The sequence below is a fragment of the Salvelinus alpinus genome, chromosome 3, assembly GCF_045679555.1.
Source record: "Salvelinus alpinus chromosome 3, SLU_Salpinus.1, whole genome shotgun sequence".
NCBI lineage: Eukaryota > Metazoa > Chordata > Actinopteri > Salmoniformes > Salmonidae > Salvelinus > Salvelinus alpinus.
This window is the reverse complement of record NC_092088.1, coordinates 83,419,550-83,447,329: the sequence shown is the minus strand read 5'-3', so window position 1 is coordinate 83,447,329 and position 27,780 is coordinate 83,419,550. Positions and strand designations below refer to the sequence as shown.

General features: G+C 46.9%; 1 protein-coding gene across 1 annotated transcript in view; it reads left to right on the top strand.

The window, feature by feature from the left end:
* Positions 1–1,661: 1,661 nt before the first annotated feature.
* Positions 1,662–27,780, top strand: part of LOC139569864 (integrin alpha-9-like) — a 78,672-nt gene continuing 52,553 nt past the window's right edge. The window contains exons 1-3 of the mRNA XM_071391189.1: positions 1,662–2,158; positions 5,995–6,122; positions 27,220–27,326. Of these exons, the coding sequence (XP_071247290.1) occupies positions 1,971–2,158; positions 5,995–6,122; positions 27,220–27,326 (423 nt within the window). The 5' untranslated portion in view covers positions 1,662–1,970. The remainder of the gene's footprint in view (positions 2,159–5,994; positions 6,123–27,219; positions 27,327–27,780) is intronic.

The window sequence follows — 27,780 nt, the reverse complement described above, 5'->3', positions numbered from 1 at the left end:
TTTTCTGTCTTCCTCTGCTCATTATTCACTTTGTTGAAATGTGAATATTGTAAATGTTGTAAACTGAATGTATATAACATTAGGATCACCTGCTCTTTCCATGACAGACTGACCATGTGAGTCCAGATGAAAGCTATGATCCCTTACTGATGTCACTTGTTAAATCCACTTCAATCAGCGTAGCTGAAGGGGAGGAGACCGGTTAAAGAGACAGGTTCAAAAATATTTTTTACACCTTGAGACATGGATTGTGTATGTGTGCCCATTTAGAGGGTGAATGGGCAAGACAAAAGACTTAAGTGCCTTTGAATGGGGTATGGTAGTAGGAGCCAGGCTCACCGGTTTGTGTCAAGAACTGCAATGCTGCTGGGTTTTTCACGCTCAACAGTTACCCATGTGTATCAAGAATGATCCACCCAAAGGACATCCAGCCAACTTGACACAACTGGGAAGCATTGGAGTCAACATGGACCAGCATGTGGAACGCTTTCGACACCTTGTAGAGTCCATGCCCCGACGAATTGAGGTTGTTCTGGGGGAAAAAGGGGGTGTGACTCCAAATGATTAGGAAGGTGTTCTTAATGTTTTTTTTCCACTCAGTGAATATACAGTATGTATGCTGTGTTTACAGTATGTACATGTGCTATATTCAAGTATGACTTTCATAATTGTGTATGACTGGATATATTTCAGTAAGAGATGCTGTATTTCAGTAGGACATTTAGTAAATGTTTCCTGGATAGTCACCTATTGGGGTGTTTCAGTAAGAGGTGTTTCCACCTTTTTGATCTGTATGATAAGATGAAAGGTTCTGAGAATGATGAAGTGATCGCCTGGTGGTTTTCTAACTACGGAGTGAACAGAATAACACCAGCTCTAATCAAAACAGGACATTTCACTTCAGGAAGCGTATAAGTATTAATAGAACTGTTTTGCAAACTGACAGAGGAAATTAGGGAAATCTGTTTCATAACACATTTTCAGGTTTGGAAATGAATAACATCTGTATTAGAAATGGGTAAGATTAAACAAGAGCCTTTTTACTTACTCAGTAATTACTTTGGCAGCCACAATAGCAGTAATCTATGTTGTCTGTTACATTTAATTTAACTCAAGGAATTAGGTCCTTGTTAAAGGGATATATTTGCCCAAAGTACAGTAATGAAACAGCAGGGAGCAGGTCTCGAACCCTCAACCTTCTAGCCCGAAGTCTAGCGCGCTATCGACTGTGCCGCAAAAGCATGCTCCAGCGGCAGAGTCGATATTCGCGCTTATAAACCCAGGGTCGTTACAATACATATTGGTTTCTTCACCCGATAAGCATTTTATGGACAAGGTATAACAGCCAACCATGCTTTCCCAAATGCTAACGTTTTAGCATGGGATTGGCCAGGGAAACTGAACCAAGCATTAGTATTTTATTGCAGATTTAAATTTACAAGAAAGACAAGCATTTACAAGGAAGCGTTTCCAAAACCTTTGAACAAGTAATGAAGACATATCAAACATCAGCAGCCAATAACACATTGGATTGGTCAACAACAGGCCATTCGTCTTTGGCCCTTGATTCGCTCCCCTTACCAAACGGCAGAGGGCATCGTCGTTCGTAAACGTTGGAAGCGCGAGGCGGGTTATTTGGTGAAATGTGATGCTTGAGCCGCGAACCCATTGAGAAATTCGCCTTCTGCCATGACCGCACTTATCACCACCGCAAGCAACTCCGTGCTGGAGACGGACACCAGTTCTTCAGATTCACAGTCTGCAGAGCAGCTGACGAGATCGTCACTTTTCAACGGACCGTTATTTTTTATTCTCGATCCACTACCCCTGTCGTTTTCCCATGTTCATAGTGCTAGACTTCAGAAAGTATTCGGAACTGTTAGTTTTTGTAACTTTGTCTGTAGCACTGAAACCTTGAAGGGCTTTGTTTTGTTTCATGTACTTCTTCCATAGTGTTGTTCCTCTCAAGGATGCGCCAAAGGATGGGTCATGTTCTGAATCAGAAGAGGAGCCTTTTGGATGTTCTCTGCGTGTATTTGTCTGTTTCTGTAGTTCACTCCTACAACATTGACCTAGAACATGCTGTTGTGTTCCGTGGACCTGACTCGAGTTTCTTTGGATACTCTGTTCTGGAGCACTATCATGACAATACGCGATGGTGAGTCTCAAGCTATCAATAAGCCTATCAAGGCTATTAACTATCTTATAGTTGTAGCAATTACAGTCCCGACTGTTTATGCACTTATGTATCCTCCCTTGCTTGACCATTAATGGCAGGGTTTGGTTGTTGCGCAATTCTTATGGATTGTATTTGGGCCATTCACTTTTGTGCACGCTGTGTAACCTGCTTGCATATGTTGAAGAATAGCCACATGATGTGAGCTATCGCCTACAAAATCACAAAGTAAATAAGTATAATTTTCGAAATCAATAGACTGTCTCAATTCACTGTGCGTAAACGCCTTTCTCTTGTTTAGAAAAACAGTTGATTTCTATGATGGTGACATATTGTCTTATCTTAATTATGTCAACAGTTCGATTGATGTGCAGTGTTGTTTGGTTTCTTTTGGACCTTTGTTCTGTAGCAGCCTAGCTGACCTGTCCCAGATTCCAGCATGTAGCAGCCTAGCTGACCTGTCCCAGATTCCAGCATGAAGCAGCCTAGCTGACCTGTCCCAGATTCCAGCATGTAGAAGCCTAGCTGACCTGTCCCAGATTCCAGCATGTAGCAGCCTAGCTGACCTGTCCCAGATTCCAGCATGTAACAGCCTAGTTGACCTGTCCCAGATTCCAGCATGTAGCAGCCTAGCTGACCTGTCCCAGATTCCAGCATGTAGCAGCCTAGCTGACCTGTCCCAGATTCCAGCATGTAGCAGCCTAGTTGACCTGTCCCAGATTCCAGCATGTAACAGCCTAGCTGACTTGTCCCAGATTCCAGCATGTAACAGCCTAGCTGACTTGTCCCAGATTCCAGCATGTAGCAGCCTAGCTGACTTGTCCCAGATTCCAGCATGTAGCAGCCTAGCTGACCTGTCCCAGATTCCAGCATGTAGCAGCCTAGCTGACCTGTTGCAGATTCCAGCATGTAGCAGCCTAGCTGACCTGTTGCAGATTCCAGCATGTAGCCAAGGGTTAAGTGATCATGTCCCGTAGCTGTCACAACACCCACCATTGTCTTCATTGTCATGAGTCAGTCTACTGAAGCCTTATGCACTGAGTGTACCAAACATTAGGAACACCTTCCTAAAATTGAGTTGAAGTGGATTTAACAGGTGATGTCAATAAGGGATCATAGATGTCACCTGGATTCACATGGTCGGTCTATGTCATGGAAAGAGGTGTTCCTAATATTTTGTACACTCAGTGTCCATCCAGGGGTGGAATTGTGAAAGTCGGGAAACTCACCCATGTTGCTTTTTAGAATTCACCTTAGAATGCTGATTTTCACATCACAAGTATTTCACTTTGGGAACTCCGGTTCCACATGTTCTCCCCAGTTCCACCCTGAATATAGGCTACCATACTTGTATTGAACATGGGGGAATTACTCTGTGCTACAGTGGACCTGATGAAGACGATTATGAGATGCCATTATGCCACTTCATTGAGACAGGATGTGTGTTGTTGACACTGTATCCTTGACGCCGGGTGACTCCCATCCTTCAAGATGTTTTTCTCTTGCTCTTCTCATCAAATCAAATGTTATTGGTCACATACACATATTTAGCAGATGTTATTGGTCACATACACATATTTAGCAGATGTTATTGCGGGTGTAGCGAAATGCTTGTCCTTCTTCACTGTGTGACATCATCATGACTGTTTGACACTGGTGTTCTTTAATTATAACTGTGTCCCTTCCATTGTCTCTGTCTACGGGGTGCTGGTAGGTGCCCATTGTCTCTGTCTATGGGGTGCTGGTAGGGGCCCATTGTCTCTGTCTACAGGGTGATAGTAGGGCCCATTGTCTCTGTCTACAGGGTGATAGTAGGGCCCATTGTCTCTGTCTATGGGGTGCTGGTAGGGGCCCATTGTCTCTGTCTACAGGGTGATAGTAGGGCCCATTGTCTCTGTCTACAGGGTGATAGTAGGGCCCATTGTCTCTGTCTACGGGGTGCTGGTAGGAGCCCATTGTCTCTGTCTACAGGGTGATAGTAGGGCCCATTGTCTCTGTCTACGGGGTGATAGTAGGGCCCATTGTCTCTGTCTACGGGGTGCTGGTAGGGGCCCATTGTCTCTGTCTACGGGGTGCTGGTAGGGGCCCATTGTCTCTGTCTACAGGGTGATAGTAGGGCCCATTGTCTCTGTCTACAGGGTGATAGTAGGGCCCATTGTCTCTGTCTATGGGGTGCTGGTAGGGGCCCATTGTCTCTGTCTACAGGGTGATAGTAGGGCCCATTGTCTCTGTCTACGGGGTGATAGTAGGGCCCATTGTCTCTGTCTACGGGGTGATAGTAGGGCCCATTGTCTCTGTCTATGGGGTGCTGGTAGGGGCCCATTGTCTCTGTCTACAGGGTGATAGTAGGGCCCATTGTCTCTGTCTACGGGGTGATAGTAGGGCCCATTGTCTCTGTCTACGGGGTGCTGGTAGGTGCCCATTGTCTCTGTCTACGGGGTGATAGTAGGGCCCATTGTCTCTGTCTACGGGGTGATAGTAGGGCCCATTGTCTCTGTCTATGGGGTGCTGGTAGGGGCCCATTGTCTCTGTCTACAGGGTGATAGTAGGGCCCATTGTCTCTGTCTACGGGGTGATAGTAGGGCCCATTGTCTCTGTCTACGGGGTGCTGGTAGGTGCCCATTGTCTCTGTCTACGGGGTGATAGTAGGGCCCATTGTCTCTGTCTACAGGGTGATAGTAGGGCCCATTGTCTCTGTCTACGGGGTGCTGGTAGGTGCCCATTGTCTCTGTCTACGGGGTGATAGTAGGGCCCATTGTCTCTGTCTACGGGGTGATAGTAGGGCCCATTGTCTCTGTCTACGGGGTGCTGGTAGGGGCCCATTGTCTCTGTCTACAGGGTGATAGTAGGGCCCATTGTCTCTGTCTACAGGGTGATAGTAGGGCCCATTGTCTCTGTCTACGGGGTGCTGGTAGGTGCCCATTGTCTCTGTCTATGGGGTGCTGGTAGGGGCCCATTGTCTCTGTCTACAGGGTGATAGTAGGGCCCATTGTCTCTGTCTACAGGGTGATAGTAGGGCCCATTGTCTCTGTCTATGGGGTGCTGGTAGGGGCCCATTGTCTCTGTCTACAGGGTGATAGTAGGGCCCATTGTCTCTGTCTACGGGGTGATAGTAGGGCCCATTGTCTCTGTCTACGGGGTGCTGGTAGGTGCCCATTGTCTCTGTCTACGGGCTGCTGGTAGGGGCCCATTGTCTCTGTCTACGGGGTGCTGGTAGGGGCCCATTGTCTCTGTCTACGGGCTGCTGGTAGGGGCCCATTGTCTCTGTCTACGGGGTGCTGGTAGGGGCGCATTGTCTCTGTCTACGGGGTGCTGGTAGGGGCCCATTGTCTCTGTCTACGGGGTGATAGTAGGGCCCATTGTCTCTGTCTACGGGCTGCTGGTAGGGGCCCATTGTCTCTGTCTACGGGGTGCTGGTAGGGGCCCATTGTCTCTGTCTACGGGGTGCTGGTAGGGGCCCATTGTTTCTGTCTACGGGGTGCTGGTAGGGGCGCAGTGTCTCTGTCTACGGGGTGCTGGTAGGGGCCCATTGTCTCTGTCTACGGGGTGCTGGTAGGTGCCCATTGTCTCTGTCTACGGGCTGCTGGTAGGGGCCCATTGTCTCTGTCTACGGGCTGCTGGTAGGGGCCCATTGTCTCTGTCTACGTTGTGCTGTTAGGGGCCCATTGTCTCTGTCTACGGGGTGCTGGTAGGGGCCCATTGTCTCTTTCTACGGGGTGTTGGTAGGGGCCCAAGGCCAACTCTTCTTCTTAATTATGTGACTGACTGCTGTGACCGGATGTGTAAAGTTTACACAATATGTTTCTTTCTGTCTACAGGGTTCTGGTAGGGGCCCCCAAGGCCAACTCTTCCTACAGCAGCTCACTTCACACCCCGGGAGCCGTGTTCAAGTGCCGTGTCCACAGCAACCCAGAGAGACGCTGCACGGAGATGAACCTGGGCCGAGGTCCGTACTGAACCACGAACCACACAGTCACCAGGGAACAGAGCCTTATGGGGAACCACTGAACAACCACACATTATAGTAACCCTAGGACCAGAGGCTTACGGTGAACCACTGAACAACCACACATTATAGTAACCCTAGGACCAGAGCCTTACGATGAACCACTGAACAACCACACATTATAGTAACCCTAGGACCAGAGCCTTATGGTGAACCACTGAACAACCACACATTATAGTAACGCTAGGACCAGAGCCTTACGTGAACCACTGAACAACCACACATTATAGTAACCCTAGGACCAGAGCCTTATGGGGAACCACTGAACAACCACACATTATAGTAACCCTAGGACCAGAGCCTTACGGTGAACCACTGAACAACCACACATTATAGTAACGCTAGGACCAGAGCCTTACGTGAACCACTGAACAACCACACATTATAGTAACCCTAGGACCAGAGCCTTACGTGAACCACTGAACAACCACACATTATAGTAACCCTAGGACCAGAGCCTTACGATGAACCACTGAACAACCACACATTATAGTAACCCTAGGACCAGAGCCTTACGGTGAACCACTGAACAACCACACATTATAGTAACCCTAGGACCAGAGCCTTACGGTGAACCACTGAACAACCACACATTATAGTAACCCTAGGACCAGAGCCTTACGGTGAACCACTGAACAACCACACATTATAGTAACCCTAGGACCAGAGCCTTATGGGGAACCACTGAACAACCACACATTATAGTAACGCTAGGACCAGAGCCTTATGGGGAACCACTGAACAACCACACATTATAGTAACCCTAGGACCAGAGCCTTATGGGGAACCACTGAACAACCACACATTATAGTAACCCTAGGACCAGAGCCTTACGATGAACCACTGAACAACCACACATTATAGTAACCCTAGGACCAGAGCCTTACGGTGAACCACTGAACAACCACACATTATAGTAACCCTAGGACCAGAGCCTTACGATGAACCACTGAACAACCACACATTATAGTAACCCTAGGACCAGAGACTTACGGTGAACCACTGAACAACCACACATTATAGTAACCCTAGGACCAGAGCCTTACGTGAACCACTGAACAACCACACATTATAGTAACCCTAGGACCAGAGCCTTACGGTGAACCACTGAACAACCACACATTATAGTAACGCTAGGACCAGAGCCTTACGGTGAACCACTGAACAACCACACATTATAGTAACCCTAGGACCAGAGCCTTACGATGAACCACTGAACAACCACACATTATAGTAACCCTAGGACCAGAGCCTTACGATGAACCACTGAACAACCACACATTATAGTAACGCTAGGACCAGAGCCTTACGGTGAACCACTGAACAACCACACATTATAGTAACCCTAGGACCAGAGCCTTACGTGAACCACTGAACAACCACACATTATAGTAACCCTAGGACCAGAGCCTTACGATGAACCACTGAACAACCACACATTATAGTAACCCTAGGACCAGAGCCTTACGATGAACCACTGAACAACCACACATTATAGTAACCCTAGGACCAGAGCCTTACGATGAACCACTGAACAACCACACATTATAGTAACGCTAGGACCAGAGCCTTACGGTGAACCACTGAACAACCACACATTATAGTAACCCTAGGACCAGAGCCTTACGTGAACCACTGAACAACCACACATTATAGTAACCCTAGGACCAGAGCCTTATGGGGAACCACTAAACAACCACACATTATAGTAACCCTAGGACCAGAGCCTTACGATGAACCACTGAACAACCACACATTATAGTAACGCTAGGACCAGAGCCTTACGATGAACCACTGAACAACCACACATTATAGTAACCCTAGGACCAGAGCCTTACGATGAACCACTGAACAACCACACATTATAGTAACCCTAGGACCAGAGCCTTACGGTGAACCACTGAACAACCACACATTATAGTAACCCTAGGACCAGAGCCTTACGGTGAACCACTGAACAACCACACATTATAGTAACCCTAGGACCAGAGCCTTACGGTGAACCACTGAACAACCACACATTATAGTAACCCTAGGACCAGAGCCTTATGGGGAACCACTGAACAACCACACATTATAGTAACGCTAGGACCAGAGCCTTATGGGGAACCACTGAACAACCACACATTATAGTAACCCTAGGACCAGAGCCTTATGGGGAACCACTGAACAACCACACATTATAGTAACCCTAGGACCAGAGCCTTACGATGAACCACTGAACAACCACACATTATAGTAACCCTAGGACCAGAGCCTTACGGTGAACCACTGAACAACCACACATTATAGTAACCCTAGGACCAGAGCCTTACGATGAACCACTGAACAACCACACATTATAGTAACCCTAGGACCAGAGACTTACGGTGAACCACTGAACAACCACACATTATAGTAACCCTAGGACCAGAGCCTTACGGTGAACCACTGAACAACCACACATTATAGTAACCCTAGGACCAGAGCCTTACGTGAACCACTGAACAACCACACATTATAGTAACCCTAGGACCAGAGCCTTACGGTGAACCACTGAACAACCACACATTATAGTAACCCTAGGACCAGAGCCTTACGTGAACCACTGAACAACCACACATTATAGTAACCCTAGGACCAGAGCCTTACGGTGAACCACTGAACAACCACACATTATAGTAACCCTAGGACCAGAGCCTTACGATGAACCACTGAACAACCACACATTATAGAAACGCTAGGACCAGAGCCTTACGATGAACCACTGAACAACCACACATTATAGTAACCCTAGGACCAGAGCCTTACGGTGAACCACTGAACAACCACACATTATAGTAACGCTAGGACCAGAGCCTTACGGTGAACCACTGAACAACCACACATTATAGTAACCCTAGGACCAGAGCCTTACGATGAACCACTGAACAACCACACATTATAGTAACCCTAGGACCAGAGCCTTATGGTGAACCACTGAACAACCACACATTATAGTAACGCTAGGACCAGAGCCTTACGGTGAACCACTGAACAACCACACATTATAGTAACCCTAGGACCAGAGCCTTACGTGAACCACTGAACAACCACACATTATAGTAACCCTAGGACCAGAGCCTTACGATGAACCACTGAACAACCACACATTATAGTAACCCTAGGACCAGAGCCTTACGATGAACCACTGAACAACCACACATTATAGTAACCCTAGGACCAGAGCCTTACGATGAACCACTGAACAACCACACATTATAGTAACGCTAGGACCAGAGCCTTACGGTGAACCACTGAACAACCACACATTATAGTAACCCTAGGACCAGAGCCTTACGTGAACCACTGAACAACCACACATTATAGTAACCCTAGGACCAGAGCCTTATGGGGAACCACTAAACAACCACACATTATAGTAACCCTAGGACCAGAGCCTTACGATGAACCACTGAACAACCACACATTATAGTAACGCTAGGACCAGAGCCTTACGATGAACCACTGAACAACCACACATTATAGTAACCCTAGGACCAGAGCCTTACGATGAACCACTGAACAACCACACATTATAGTAACCCTAGGACCAGAGCCTTACGGGGAACCACTGAACAACCACACATTATAGTAACCCTAGGACCAGAGCCTTACGATGAACCACTGAACAACCACACATTATAGTAACCCTAGGACCAGAGCCTTACGATGAACCACTGAACAACCACACATTATAGTAACCCTAGGACCAGAGCCTTACGATGAACCACTGAACAACCACACATTATAGTAACGCTAGGACCAGAGCCTTACGGTGAACCACTGAACAACCACACATTATAGTAACCCTAGGACCAGAGCCTTACGGTGAACCACTGAACAACCACACATTATAGTAACCCTAGGACCAGAGCCTTACGGTGAACCACTGAACAACCACACATTATAGTAACCCTAGGACCAGATCCTTACGGTGAACCACTGAACAACCACACATTATAGTAACGCTAGGACCAGAGCCTTATGGGGAACCACTGAACAACCACACATTATAGTAACCCTAAGACCAGAGCCTTACGGTGAACCACTGAACAACCACACATTATAGTAACCCTAGGACCAGAGCCTTACGTGAACCACTGAACAACCACACATTATAGTAACCCTAGGACCAGAGCCTTACGGTGAACCACTGAACATCCACACATTATAGTAACCCTAGGACCAGAGCCTTACGTGAACCACTGAACAACCACACATTATAGTAACCCTAGGACCAGAGCCTTACGGTGAACCACTGAACAACCACACATTATAGTAACCCTAGGACCAGAGCCTTACGATGAACCACTGAACAACCACACATTATAGAAACGCTAGGACCAGAGCCTTACGATGAACCACTGAACAACCACACATTATAGTAACCCTAGGACCAGAGCCTTACGATGAACCACTGAACAACCACACATTATAGTAACCCTAGGACCAGAGCCTTACGGTGAACCACTGAACAACCACACATTATAGTAACCCTAGGACCAGAGCCTTACGGTGAACCACTGAACAACCACACATTATAGTAACCCTAGGACCAGAGCCTTACGATGAACCACTGAACAACCACACATTATAGTAACCCTAGGACCAGAGCCTTACGATGAACCACTGAACAACCACACATTATAGTAACCCTAGGACCAGAGCCTTACGATGAACCACTGAACAACCACACATTATAGAAACGCTAGGACCAGAGCCTTACGGTGAACCACTGAACAACCACACATTATAGTAACCCTAGGACCAGAGCCTTACGGTGAACCACTGAACAACCACACATTATAGTAACCCTAGGACCAGAGCCTTACGTGAACCACTGAACAACCACACATTATAGTAACCCTAGGACCAGAGCCTTACGGTGAACCACTGAACAACCACACATTATAGTAACCCTAGGACCAGAGCCTTACGTGAACCACTGAACAACCACACATTATAGTAACCCTAGGACCAGAGCCTTACGGTGAACCACTGAACAACCACACATTATAGTAACCCTAGGACCAGAGCCTTACGATGAACCACTGAACAACCACACATTATAGTAACCCTAGGACCAGAGCCTTACGATGAACCACTGAACAACACACATTATAGTAACCCTAGGACCAGAGCCTTACGATGAACCACTGAACAACCACACATTATAGTAACCCTAGGACCAGAGCCTTACGATGAACCACTGAACAACCACACATTATAGTAACCCTAGGACCAGAGCCTTACGATGAACCACTGAACAACCACACATTATAGTAACCCTAGGACCAGAGCCTTACGATGAACCACTGAACAACCACACATTATAGTAACCCTAGGACCAGAGCCTTACGATGAACCACTGAACAACCACACATTATAGTAACCCTAGGACCAGAGCCTTACGATGAACCACTGAACAACCACACATTATAGTAACCCTAGGACCAGAGCCTTACGATGAACCACTGAACAACCACACATTATAGTAACCCTAGGACCAGAGCCTTACGGTGAACCACTGAACAACCACACATTATAGTAACGCTAGGACCAGAGCCTTACGGCGAACCACTGAACAACCACACATTATAGTAACCCTAGGACCAGAGCCTTACGTGAACCACTGAACAACCACACATTATAGTAACCCTAGGACCAGAGCCTTACGATGAACCACTGAACAACCACACATTATAGTAACCCTAGGACCAGAGCCTTACGATGAACCACTGAACAACCACACATTATAGTAACCCTAGGACCAGAGCCTTACGATGAACCACTGAACAACCACACATTATAGTAACCCTATGACCAGAGCCTTACGGTGAACCACTGAACAACCACACATTATAGTAACCCTAGGACCAGAGCCTTACGATGAACCACTGAACAACCACACATTATAGTAACGCTAGGACCAGAGCCTTACGATGAACCACTGAACAACCACACATTATAGTAACGCTAGGACCAGAGCCTTACGATGAACCACTGAACAACCACACATTATAGTAACCCTAGGACCAGAGCCTTACGATGAACCACTGAACAACCACACATTATAGTAACCCTAGGACCAGAGCCTTATGGGGAACCACTGAACAACCACACATTATAGTAACCCTAGGACCAGAGCCTTACGTGAACCACTGAACAACCACACATTATAGTAACCCTAGGACCAGAGCCTTACGGTGAACCACTGAACAACCACACATTATAGTAACCCTAGGACCAGAGCCTTACGATGAACCACTGAACAACCACACATTATAGTAACCCTAGGACCAGAGCCTTACGATGAACCACTGAACAACACACATTATAGTAACCCTAGGACCAGAGCCTTACGATGAACCACTGAACAACCACACATTATAGTAACCCTAGGACCAGAGCCTTACGATGAACCACTGAACAACCACACATTATAGTAACCCTAGGACCAGAGCCTTACGATGAACCACTGAACAACCACACATTATAGTAACCCTAGGACCAGAGCCTTACGATGAACCACTGAACAACCACACATTATAGTAACCCTAGGACCAGAGCCTTACGATGAACCACTGAACAACCACACATTATAGTAACCCTAGGACCAGAGCCTTACGATGAACCACTGAACAACCACACATTATAGTAACCCTAGGACCAGAGCCTTACGATGAACCACTGAACAACCACACATTATAGTAACCCTAGGACCAGAGCCTTACGATGAACCACTGAACAACCACACATTATAGTAACCCTAGGACCAGAGCCTTACGTGAACCACTGAACAACCACACATTATAGTAACCCTAGGACCAGAGCCTTACGGTGAACCACTGAACAACCACACATTATAGTAACCCTAGGACCAGAGCCTTACGATGAACCACTGAACAACCACACATTATAGTAACCCTAGGACCAGAGCCTTACGATGAACCACTGAACAACCACACATTATAGTAACGCTAGGACCAGAGCCTTACGGTGAACCACTGAACAACCACACATTATAGTAACCCTAGGACCAGAGCCTTACGATGAACCACTGAACAACCACACATTATAGTAACCCTAGGACCAGAGCCTTACGATGAACCACTGAACAACCACACATTATAGTAACCCTAGGACCAGAGCCTTACGGTGAACCACTGAACAACCACACATTATAGTAACCCTAGGACCAGAGCCTTACGATGAACCACTGAACAACCACACATTATAGTAACCCTAGGACCAGAGCCTTACGATGAACCACTGAACAACCACACATTATAGTAACCCTAGGACCAGAGCCTTACGGTGAACCACTGAACAACCACACATTATAGTAACCCTAGGACCAGAGCCTTACGATGAACCACTGAACAACCACACATTATAGTAACCCTAGGACCAGAGCCTTACGATGAACCACTGAACAACCACACATTATAGTAACCCTAGGACCAGAGCCTTACGGTGAACCACTGAACAACCACACATTATAGTAACCCTAGGACCAGAGCCTTACGATGAACCACTGAACAACCACACATTATAGTAACCCTAGGACCAGAGCCTTACGATGAACCACTGAACAACCACACATTATAGTAACCCTAGGACCAGAGCCTTACGATGAACCACTGAACAACCACACATTATAGTAACCCTAGGACCAGAGCCTTACGATGAACCACTGAACAACCACACATTATAGTAACCCTAGGACCAGAGCCTTACGATGAACCACTGAACAACCACACATTATAGTAACCCTAGGACCAGAGCCTTACGATGAACCACTGAACAACCACACATTATAGTAACCCTAGGACCAGAGCCTTACGATGAACCACTGAACAACCACACATTATAGTAACCCTAGGACCAGAGCCTTACGATGAACCACTGAACAACCACACATTATAGTAACCATAGGACCAGAGCCTTACGATGAACCACTGAACAACCACACATTATAGTAACCCTAGGACCAGAGCCTTACGATGAACCACTGAACAACCACACATTATAGTAACCCTAGGACCAGAGCCTTACGATGAACCACTGAACAACCACACATTATAGTAACCCTAGGACCAGAGCCTTACGGTGAACCACTGAACAACCACACATTATAGTAACCCTAGGACCAGAGCCTTACGATGAACCACTGAACAACCACACATTATAGTAACCCTAGGACCAGAGCCTTATGGGGAACCACTGAACAACCACACATTATAGTAACCCTAGGACCAGAGCTTTACGATGAACCACTGAACAACCACACATTATAGTAACCCTAGGACCAGAGCCTTACGATGAACCACTGAACAACCACACATTATAGTAACCCTAGGACCAGAGCCTTACGGTGAACCACTGAACAACCACACATTATAGTAACCCTAGGACCAGAGCCTTACGATGAACCACTGAACAACCACACATTATAGTAACCCTAGGACCAGAGCCTTACGGTGAACCACTGAACAACCACACATTATAGTAACCCTAGGACCAGAGCCTTATGGGGAACCACTGAACAACCACACATTATAGTAACCCTAGGACCAGAGCCTTACGATGAACCACTGAACAACCACACATTATAGTAACCCTAGGACCAGAGCCTTACGATGAACCACTGAACAACCACACATTATAGTAACCCTAGGACCAGAGCCTTACGATGAACCACTGAACAACCACACATTATAGTAACCCTAGGACCAGAGCCTTACGGTGAACCACTGAACAACCACACATTATAGTAACCCTAGGACCAGAGCCTTACGATGAACCACTGAACAACCACACATTATAGTAACCCTAGGACCAGAGCCTTACGATGAACCACTGAACAACCACACATTATAGTAACCCTAGGACCAGAGCCTTACGATGAACCACTGAACAACCACACATTATAGTAACCCTAGGACCAGAGCCTTACGATGAACCACTGAACAACCACACATTATAGTAACCCTAGGACCAGAGCCTTATGGGGAACCACTGAACAACCACACATTATAGTAACCCTAGGACCAGAGCTTTACGATGAACCACTGAACAACCACACATTATAGTAACCCTAGGACCAGAGCCTTACGATGAACCACTGAACAACCACACATTATAGTAACCCTAGGACCAGAGCCTTACGGTGAACCACTGAACAACCACACATTATAGTAACCCTAGGACCAGAGCCTTACGATGAACCACTGAACAACCACACATTATAGTAACCCTAGGACCAGAGCCTTACGGTGAACCACTGAACAACCACACATTATAGTAACCCTAGGACCAGAGCCTTATGGGGAACCACTGAACAACCACACATTATAGTAACCCTAGGACCAGAGCCTTACGGTGAACCACTGAACAACCACACATTATAGTAACCCTAGGACCAGAGCCTTACGGTGAACCACTGAACAACCACACATTATAGTAACCCTAGGACCAGAGCCTTACGATGAACCACTGAACAACCACACATTATAGTAACCCTAGGACCAGAGCCTTACGATGAACCACTGAACAACCACACATTATAGTAACCCTAGGACCAGAGCCTTACGGTGAACCACTGAACAACCACACATTATAGTAACCCTAGGACCAGAGCCTTACGATGAACCACTGAACAACCACACATTATAGTAACCCTAGGACCAGAGCCTTATGGGGAACCACTGAACAACCACACATTATAGTAACCCTAGGACCAGAGCCTTACGATGAACCACTGAACAACCACACATTATAGTAACCCTAGGACCAGAGCCTTACGATGAACCACTGAACAACCACACATTATAGTAACCCTAGGACCAGAGCCTTACGGTGAACCACTGAACAACCACACATTATAGTAACCCTAGGACCAGAGCCTTACGATGAACCACTGAACAACCACACATTATAGTAACCCTAGGACCAGAGCCTTACGGTGAACCACTGAACAACCACACATTATAGTAACCCTAGGACCAGAGCCTTATGGGGAACCACTGAACAACCACACATTATAGTAACCCTAGGACCAGAGCCTTACGATGAACCACTGAACAACCACACATTATAGTAACCCTAGGACCAGAGCCTTACGATGAACCACTGAACAACCACACATTATAGTAACCCTAGGACCAGAGCCTTACGATGAACCACTGAACAACCACACATTATAGTAACCCTAGGACCAGAGCCTTACGGTGAACCACTGAACAACCACACATTATAGTAACCCTAGGACCAGAGCCTTACAATGAACCACTGAACAACCACACATTATAGTAACCCTAGGACCAGAGCCTTACGATGAACCACTGAACAACCACACATTATAGTAACCCTAGGACCAGAGCCTTATGATGAACCACTGAACAACCACACATTATAGTAACCCTAGGACCAGAGCCTTACGATGAACCACTGAACAACCACACATTATAGTAACCCTAGGACCAGAGCCTTATGGGGAACCACTGAACAACCACACATTATAGTAACCCTAGGACCAGAGCTTTACGATGAACCACTGAACAACCACACATTATAGTAACCCTAGGACCAGAGCCTTACGATGAACCACTGAACAACCACACATTATAGTAACCCTAGGACCAGAGCCTTACGGTGAACCACTGAACAACCACACATTATAGTAACCCTAGGACCAGAGCCTTACGATGAACCACTGAACAACCACACATTATAGTAACCCTAGGACCAGAGCCTTACGGTGAACCACTGAACAACCACACATTATAGTAACCCTAGGACCAGAGCATTATGGTGAACCACTGAACAACCACACATTATAGTAACCCTAGGACCAGAGCCTTATGGTGAACCACTGAACAACCACACATTATAGTAACCCTAGGACCAGAGCCTTACGATGAACCACTGAACAACCACACATTATAGTAACCCTAGGACCAGAGCCTTACGATGAACCACTGAACAACCACACATTATAGTAACCCTAGGACCAGAGCCTTACGTGAACCACTGAACAACCACACATTATAGTAACCCTAGGACCAGAGCCTTACGGTGAACCACTGAACAACCACACATTATAGTAACCCTAGGACCAGAGCCTTACGATGAACCACTGAACAACCACACATTATAGTAACCCTAGGACCAGAGCCTTACGGTGAACCACTGAACAACCACACATTATAGTAACCCTAGGACCAGAGCATTATGGTGAACCACTGAACAACCACACATTATAGTAACCCTAGGACCAGAGCCTTACGATGAACCACTGAACAACCACACATTATAGTAACCCTAGGACCAGAGCCTTACGATGAACCACTGAACAACCACACATTATAGTAACCCTAGGACCAGAGCCTTACGTGAACCACTGAACAACCACACATTATAGTAACCCTAGGACCAGAGCCTTACGGTGAACCACTGAACAACCACACATTATAGTAACCCTAGGACCAGAGCCTTACGATGAACCACTGAACAACCACACATTATAGTAACCCTAGGACCAGAGCCTTACGATGAACCACTGAACAACCACACATTATAGTAACGCTAGGACCAGAGCCTTACGGTGAACCACTGAACAACCACACATTATAGTAACCCTAGGACCAGAGCCTTACGATGAACCACTGAACAACCACACATTATAGTAACCCTAGGACCAGAGCCTTACGATGAACCACTGAACAACCACACATTATAGTAACCCTAGGACCAGAGCCTTACGGTGAACCACTGAACAACCACACATTATAGTAACCCTAGGACCAGAGCCTTACGATGAACCACTGAACAACCACACATTATAGTAACCCTAGGACCAGAGCCTTACGATGAACCACTGAACAACCACACATTATAGTAACCCTAGGACCAGAGCCTTACGGTGAACCACTGAACAACCACACATTATAGTAACCCTAGGACCAGAGCCTTACGATGAACCACTGAACAACCACACATTATAGTAACCCTAGGACCAGAGCCTTACGGTGAACCACTGAACAACCACACATTATAGTAACCCTAGGACCAGAGCCTTACGATGAACCACTGAACAACCACACATTATAGTAACCCTAGGACCAGAGCCTTACGATGAACCACTGAACAACCACACATTATAGTAACCCTAGGACCAGAGCCTTACGATGAACCACTGAACAACCACACATTATAGTAACCCTAGGACCAGAGCCTTACGATGAACCACTGAACAACCACACATTATAGTAACCCTAGGACCAGAGCCTTACGATGAACCACTGAACAACCACACATTATAGTAACCCTAGGACCAGAGCCTTACGATGAACCACTGAACAACCACACATTATAGTAACCCTAGGACCAGAGCCTTACGATGAACCACTGAACAACCACACATTATAGTAACCCTAGGACCAGAGCCTTACGATGAACCACTGAACAACCACACATTATAGTAACCCTAGGACCAGAGCCTTACGATGAACCACTGAACAACCACACATTATAGTAACCCTAGGACCAGAGCCTTACGATGAACCACTGAACAACCACACATTATAGTAACCCTAGGACCAGAGCCTTACGATGAACCACTGAACAACCACACATTATAGTAACCCTAGGACCAGAGCCTTACGATGAACCACTGAACAACCACACATTATAGTAACCCTAGGACCAGAGCCTTACGATGAACCACTGAACAACCACACATTATAGTAACCCTAGGACCAGAGCCTTACGATGAACCACTGAACAACCACACATTATAGTAACCCTAGGACCAGAGCCTTACGGTGAACCACTGAACAACCACACATTATAGTAACCCTAGGACCAGAGCCTTACGATGAACCACTGAACAACCACACATTATAGTAACCCTAGGACCAGAGCCTTATGGGGAACCACTGAACAACCACACATTATAGTAACCCTAGGACCAGAGCTTTACGATGAACCACTGAACAACCACACATTATAGTAACCCTAGGACCAGAGCCTTACGATGAACCACTGAACAACCACACATTATAGTAACCCTAGGACCAGAGCCTTACGGTGAACCACTGAACAACCACACATTATAGTAACCCTAGGACCAGAGCCTTACGATGAACCACTGAACAACCACACATTATAGTAACCCTAGGACCAGAGCCTTACGGTGAACCACTGAACAACCACACATTATAGTAACCCTAGGACCAGAGCCTTATGGGGAACCACTGAACAACCACACATTATAGTAACCCTAGGACCAGAGCCTTACGATGAACCACTGAACAACCACACATTATAGTAACCCTAGGACCAGAGCCTTATGGGGAACCACTGAACAACCACACATTATAGTAACCCTAGGACCAGAGCCTTACGATGAACCACTGAACAACCACACATTATAGTAACCCTAGGACCAGAGCCTTACGATGAACCACTGAACAACCACACATTATAGTAACCCTAGGACCAGAGCCTTATGGTGAACCACTGAACAACCACACATTATAGTAACCCTAGGACCAGAGCCTTACGATGAACCACTGAACAACCACACATTATAGTAACCCTAGGACCAGAGCCTTATGGGGAACCACTGAACAACCACACATTATAGTAACCCTAGGACCAGAGCCTTACGATGAACCACTGAACAACCACACATTATAGTAACCCTAGGACCAGAGCCTTACGATGAACCACTGAACAACCACACATTATAGTAACCCTAGGACCAGAGCCTTACGATGAACCACTGAACAACCACACATTATAGTAACCCTAGGACCAGAGCCTTACGGTGAACCACTGAACAACCACACATTATAGTAACCCTAGGACCAGAGCCTTACGATGAACCACTGAACAACCACACATTATAGTAACCCTAGGACCAGAGCCTTACGATGAACCACTGAACAACCACACATTATAGTAACCCTAGGACCAGAGCCTTACGATGAACCACTGAACAACCACACATTATAGTAACCCTAGGACCAGAGCCTTACGATGAACCACTGAACAACCACACATTATAGTAACCCTAGGACCAGAGCCTTACGATGAACCACTGAACAACCACACATTATAGTAACCCTAGGACCAGAGCCTTACGGTGAACCACTGAACAACCACACATTATAGTAACCCTAGGACCAGAGCCTTATGGGGAACCACTGAACAACCACACATTATAGTAACCCTAGGACCAGAGCCTTACGGTGAACCACTGAACAACCACACATTATAGTAACCCTAGGACCAGAGCCTTACGATGAACCACTGAACAACCACACATTATAGTAACCCTAGGACCAGAGCCTTACGATGAACCACTGAACAACCACACATTATAGTAACCCTAGGACCAGAGCCTTACGGTGAACCACTGAACAACCACACATTATAGTAACCCTAGGACCAGAGCCTTACGATGAACCACTGAACAACCACACATTATAGTAACCCTAGGACCAGAGCCTTATGGGGAACCACTGAACAACCACACATTATAGTAACCCTAGGACCAGAGCCTTACGATGAACCACTGAACAACCACACATTATAGTAACCCTAGGACCAGAGCCTTACGATGAACCACTGAACAACCACACATTATAGTAACCCTAGGACCAGAGCCTTACGGTGAACCACTGAACAACCACACATTATAGTAACCCTAGGACCAGAGCCTTACGATGAACCACTGAACAACCACACATTATAGTAACCCTAGGACCAGAGCCTTACGGTGAACCACTGAACAACCACACATTATAGTAACCCTAGGACCAGAGCCTTATGGGGAACCACTGAACAACCACACATTATAGTAACCCTAGGACCAGAGCCTTACGATGAACCACTGAACAACCACACATTATAGTAACCCTAGGACCAGAGCCTTACGATGAACCACTGAACAACCACACATTATAGTAACCCTAGGACCAGAGCCTTACGATGAACCACTGAACAACCACACATTATAGTAACCCTAGGACCAGAGCCTTACGGTGAACCACTGAACAACCACACATTATAGTAACCCTAGGACCAGAGCCTTACGATGAACCACTGAACAACCACACATTATAGTAACCCTAGGACCAGAGCTTTACGATGAACCACTGAACAACCACACATTATAGTAACCCTAGGACCAGAGCCTTATGATGAACCACTGAACAACCACACATTATAGTAACCCTAGGACCAGAGCCTTACGATGAACCACTGAACAACCACACATTATAGTAACCCTAGGACCAGAGCCTTATGGGGAACCACTGAACAACCACACATTATAGTAACCCTAGGACCAGAGCCTTACGATGAACCACTGAACAACCACACATTATAGTAACCCTAGGACCAGAGCCTTAAGATGAACCACTGAACAACCACACATTATAGTAACCCTAGGACCAGAGCCTTACGGTGAACCACTGAACAACCACACATTATAGTAACCCTAGGACCAGAGCCTTACGGTGGTGTCATGCCAGTAGGGGGCACAAAGGCATGTGCCCCCTCAGATTTGTGTTGTTTTAGAATTTTTCAGATCTTCAATTAATTACTAAACTTTTAAACCCAAATTGTATCATAATTATTGATAAGAAAATCTGTCAGCTGTATTTTGTGAAGGGGGTACACCGACTGGGCCAGCAATGTTATGAAGTTGTTTTAATCTTGCCAGCTAGATAGATTCCCTATCTCCCAACCTTATAACTAGCTGCCAAGCCAGTTAGAGTAGCTTGTTTAACCATTTTACATATTTTTTTATATAGAATTAGGCATAGTGATTTTGGTTATAGATTGCAGGAAAAAGCTGTTTCACGTACTTCGTGCACCATTTAACATAATAATGTCGAGGTGCCAAAAGTTCCAAAATATTTTGATAGATAGGATTGTTTTAACTAATATTTTCCAAGTGGTTATGCCAGAAGGTTTGAGCCGAAGACATTTCCTGCAGTTCCTTTTCTTGTGGTCGAGAGAGAAGGTTTATGTGGGTTTAATAGAAACCCCTACTTACTACTCACTGTCACCAACAAGACATACGTTATTAAACAAAGCGTCAGGCCAAACTTGGGGCCTTGTTGCAGTGCCCTCTCCCCCCTTGGTCTCTCTGGTCTCTCTGTGTCTCCCCCCTCGGTCTCTCTGGTCTCTCTGTGTCTCCCCCCTCGGTCTCTCTGGTCTCTCTGTGTCTCCCCCCTCGGTCTCTCTGGTCTCTCTGTGTCTCCCCCCTCGGTCTCTCTGGTCTCTCTGTGTCTCCCCCCTCGGTCTCTCTGTGTCTCCCCCCTCGGTCTCTCTGGTCTCTCTGTGTCTCCCCCCTCGGTCTCTCTGGTCTCTCTGTGTCTCCCCCTCGGTCTCTCTGATCTCTCTGTGTTTCCCCCTCTGTCTCTTTGGTCTCTCTGTGTCTCCCCCCTCGGTCTCTCTGGTCTCTCTGTGTCACCCCCTCTGTTTCTTTGGTCTCTCTGTGTCTCCCCCTCTGTCTCTTTGTCTCTCTGTCTCTCCCCCATGTCTTTCTGATCTTTGTCTCTCCCCCTCTGTCTCTCTGGTCTCTCTGTCTCTCCTCCATGTCTTTCTGATCTCTGTCTCTCCCCCTCTGTCTCTCCCCCTCTGTTTCTCCCCCTCTGTCTCTCCGTCTCTGATCTCTGTCTCTGATCTCTGTCTCTCCCCCTCTGTCTCTCCCCCTCTGTCTTTCTGGTCTCTCTGTGTCTCTCTGTCTCCCCCCCAATGTCTCTCTGGTCTCTTTGTGTCTCCCCCTCTGTCTCTCTGGTCTCTTTGTGTCTCCCCCTCTGTCTCTCTGGTCTCTCTGTGTCTCCCCCTCTGTCTTCCCCACCTGTCTCTCTTTCTCTCTCCCCCTCTGTCTCTCTGGTCTCTCCCCCATTGTCCCTCTGTCTCTGGTCTCTCTGTCTCTGCCCCGTTGTCTCGCTGTTTCTGACCATCTGCCCCGTTGTCTCTCTATCTCTGCCCCTCTGTCTCTCTGGTTCACTGTCTCTGTCTCTCTTCTTTCTCTCTCTCTCTCTCTCTCTCTCTCTCTCTTTTCTTGTCTCTCTGTTTCTGTCTCTCTGTTTCTGTCTCTCTGTCTCTCTCACACTCTCTCTTTCCGGTCTCTAAGTCTCTCTTGTTTTACTCTCTCCCCCTCTTTCTCTCTGGTCTCTCTCTCTCATCTCCCTGTCTCTCCCCCTCTGTCTCTTTGGTCTCTCCCTCTTTGTCTCTCCCCCTCTGTCTCTCTGGTCTCTCTGTTTCACTGTCTCTGTCTCTCTCTCTCTCTCTCTCTCTCTCTCTCTCTCTCTCTCTCTCTCTCTCTCTCTCTCTCTCTCTCTCTCTCTTGTCTCTCCCCTCTGTCTCTCCCCTCTGTCTCTCCCCTCTGTCTCTCCCCTCTGTCTCTCCCCTCTGTCTCTCCCCTCTGTCTCTCCCCTCAGTCTCTCTGTCTCTCTCATCTTCCTGTATCTCCCCTTCTGTCTCTCTCGTCTCCATGTCTCTCCCCCTCTGTCTCTCCAACTCTGTGTCTCTCTCTTCCCCTCTGTCTCCCTGGTCTCTCTGTTTCACTGTCTCTGTCCCTCCCCTTTCTCTCTCTCTCTCTCTCTTTTCTTGTCTCTCTGTTTCTGTCTCTTTCTCTCTCTCTCTCCCCCTCTGCCTCTGTCTCTTTCATCATCTCTCTCTCTCTCTCTCTCTCTCTCTCTCTCTCTCTCTCTCTCTCTCTCTCTCTCTCTCTCTCTCTCTCTCTCTCTCTCTCTCTCTCTCTCTCTCTCTCTCTCCCCCCCCCTCTGTCTCTCCCCTTCTTTCTCCCTGGTCTCTCTGGTCTCTCTGTCTATCTCCCCCTCTGTCTCTTTGGTCTCTTACTCTTTGTCCCTCTGTCTCTCTCCTCTCTGTCTCTCCCCCTTTTTCTCTCTGTCTCTCCCCCTCTGTCTCCATGTCTCTCTCACCCTCTGGTCTCTCTGGTCTCTCTGTCTCTCCCCGTCTCTGTCTTTCCCGCTATGTCTCTCTGGTCTCTCTCATCTCCCTGTCTCTCCCCCTCTGTTTCTCCACCTCTGTCTCTTTGGTCTCTCTGTTTCTCTCATCTGCCTGTCTCTCTGTCTCTGTCTCTCTCCCTCTCTCTCCCCCTCTGCCTCTCTCGTCTTCCTGTCTCTCTGTCTCTCCCGCTGTGTCTCTTGGGTCTCTGGTCTCCCTCTTTCTCTGGTCTCCCTGTCTCTCCCCCTCTGTCTCTCTCTCTCTCTCTCTCTCCCCCTCTGTCTTCCTGGTCTCTCTGTCTCTTCCCCTCTCTCTCCCCCTCCGTCTCTCTTGTCTCTCTGTCTCGCCCCCTCTCTCTCCCCCTCCGTCTCTCTGTCTCTGCCCCTCTGTCTCTCTGGTCTCTGTCTCTGCCCCTCTGTCTCTCTGTCTCTGCCCCTCTGTCTCTCTGGTCTCTGTCTCTGCCCCTCTGTCTCGCTGGTCTCTGTCTCTGCCCCTCTGTCTCTCTGTCTCTGCCCCTCTGTCTCTCTGGTCTCTGTCTCTGCCCCTCTGTCTCGCTGGTCTCTGTCTCACTGGTCTCTGTCCCTGCCCCTCTCCCCCTCTGTATCGCTGGTCTCTCTGATTCACTGTCTCTGTCTCCCCGTCTCTCTCTCCCTCTCTCTCATACACATGCACACACACACCAAGAGGGAGAGAGGGCTACTATGAATCACACCAGACAGAGGGAGTTCAGCCCCAGGTTGTCTCAGAGAAAATATTAGCGATGAACTCTGGAAGTAGCCTCAATTATAACTTTACTTATTTACACTGATTGGTCCAGTAAATGTGTGCACGTCTCAAATGGCACCCTCTTTCCTATATAGCCTAGTGCACTACTTTTCAACAGAGCCCTATGGTGCCTGGTCAAAAGTAGTGCACTATAGGGCAAAGGATGCCATTAGAGACACAACCTGTCATCTGAGACGGGAGGCAGAGGAACTGAACCGTTTAAGGGTTGTTGGTACCCATGATGAGAGAGAGATCCCTACTGCTTTTTTCTAAAGTTAATAGTTAGATTCAGACTCTGTAAAGCAGCGCCTTGATTGCACAATTCCTCTGGTGATGCCTTTGAATTCACCCAACAGATCCTAATCAACGTTATTTACCAGTTTAGTGCATTCTTGTTAAAGTGAATAAGTGTGTTCCTTTCCTACTGCTGTTTACAGGCTTATGTCTTCATGGCACTCATGTTTTTATGTCTGAGGCTGCGTCGCAAATGGCCCCCTATGTCCTTATGGGCCCTGGTCAAATGTAGTTCACTTTGCCATTTGGGGTGGAGACAGTCTTACTCCTTTCTCAGACATTCCTTAGGTCTTTTTGATCTTCATTAAGATTTAAGAATTGCTTAAAGTTGACATCCAATGCAATTAGAGGCCTAGAAACCAGTCAAAATATAGCCCAGCACCATTAAAGGGATGTATAATTGTCTAAGCCACTTTTATCTGTTAGCAAAAGTTAAATAATTGGTGAGCTCCTTTGGCCTAGAGGCCTGCTACACACTCTGTAATGATTAAACAGGGTAGGATGACCTTACTGCAACTCTGTTCCTAATGGCACCCTATTCCCTACATAGATCTCTGGTTAAAAGTAATGCACTATGGGTGCTATTTCAAATGAAAATCTAATTGTATTAGTCACATGCACTGAATACAACAGGTGTAGACCTAACAGTGAAATGCTTACTTACGAGCCCCTAACCAACAATGCAGTTAAAAAAAATATAAGAATAAGAAATAAAAGAAACAAGTAATTAAAGAGCAGCAGTAAAATAACAATAACGAGGCTATATACAGAGGGGTACTGGTACAGAGTCAATGTGCGGGGGCACCGGTTAGTCAAGGTAATTGAGGTAATATGTACATGTAGGTAGAGTTATTAAAGTGACTATGCATAGATGATAACAACAGAGAGTAGCAATGGTGTAAAAGAGGGGGGGCAATGGAAATAGTCTGGGTAGCCATTTGATTAGATGCTTATGAGTCTTATGGCTTGGGGGTAGAAGCTCTTTAGAAGCCTTTTGGACCTAGACTTGGCGCTCCGGTACCGCTTGCCGTGTGGTAGCAGAGAGAACAGTCTGACTAGGGTGGCTGAAGTCTTTGACAATTTTTAGGGCCTTCCTCTGACACTGCCTGGTATAGAGGTCCTGGATGGCAGGAAGGTTGGCCCCAGTGATGTACTGGGCCGTATGCACTACCCTCTGTAGTGCCTTGCGGTCGGGGGCCGAGCAGTTGCCATACCAGGTAGTGATGCAACCAGTCAGGATGCTCTCGATGGTGCAGCTGTAGAACCTTTTGAGGATCTGAGGACCCCTGCCAACTCTTTTCAGTTTCCTGAGGGGGAATAGGTTTTGTCGTATATGGCCTCATTATTGTTATTTTATTGTGTTACTTTTTTTAACTTAAAAAAAAAAAAAACTTTAGTTTGTTTAGTTAATATTTTCTTAACTCTATTTTCTTAAAACTGCATTGTTGGTTAAGGGCTTGTAAGTAAGCATTTCACGGTAAGGTCTACACCTGTTGTATTCATCGCATGTGACAAATAACATTTGATTTTAATTTGACACACACACACACTACATGGGCTTGTCAACACTGATAAAAGGCTGTCAGGTATTCAGTCCATGGCCTAAAATTGTCAGACTGTTCAACAGTAAACCTCACTTAAACCAGGGTTGAACCCAGGTTGTCCCTATGCCTTAAGACTGTGTTCGCTGGATGAGCTAAAGCCAAGGCATTATGTAAAGGCAGCTAACACAAGTCCTCAGACCTCAAGCAAGATAACTGATCATGGGAACAAAGTTCACCGAACCACTTCTGCTACATCTACAAAAGATCAAAGATCAACTTCAGCTAGTATTTAGAACTGTATTAGAGACTGTCTCTAGGTATCCCGTCCATCGGTTGGCTCCCGGAGAATGGGAAAGTTATCCTCTTTGTAACGCCATATTACAGCCATTGTTAACACTTCTGTCCCACTCCTGCAGGGAATAAGCCCCGGGAGTCTTGTGGGAAGACGTGCCAGGGAGACAGGGATGATGAGTGGATGGGGGTCAGCCTCGCCCGGCAGGACAAACCCAATGGCAAAATACTGGTGAGTTCAAAGGTCACAGTACAGCCCTGTACATCTGTTTGAATCATCCGTTTCATCTGTGTGTCCAGAAGTCTATACTTGCACATTCCCTTACATTGGACCCATAGCACTCACGTCTGTAGCCATGAAGTGCTTTGAAAGGCTGGTCATGGCCCACATCAACACCATTATCCCAGAAACCCTAGACCCACTCCAATTTGCATATCGCACCAACAGATCCACAGATGATGCAATCTCTATTGCACTCCACACTGCCCTTTCCCACCTGGACAAAAGGAACACCTGTGTGAGAATGCTATTCATTGACTACAGCTCAGCGTTCAACACCATAGTGCCCTCAAAGCTCATCACCTAGCTAAGGACCCTGGGACTAAACACCTCCCTCTGCAACTGGATCCTGGACTTCCTGACGGGCCGCTCTCAGATGGTAAGGGCAGGTAACAACACATCCGCA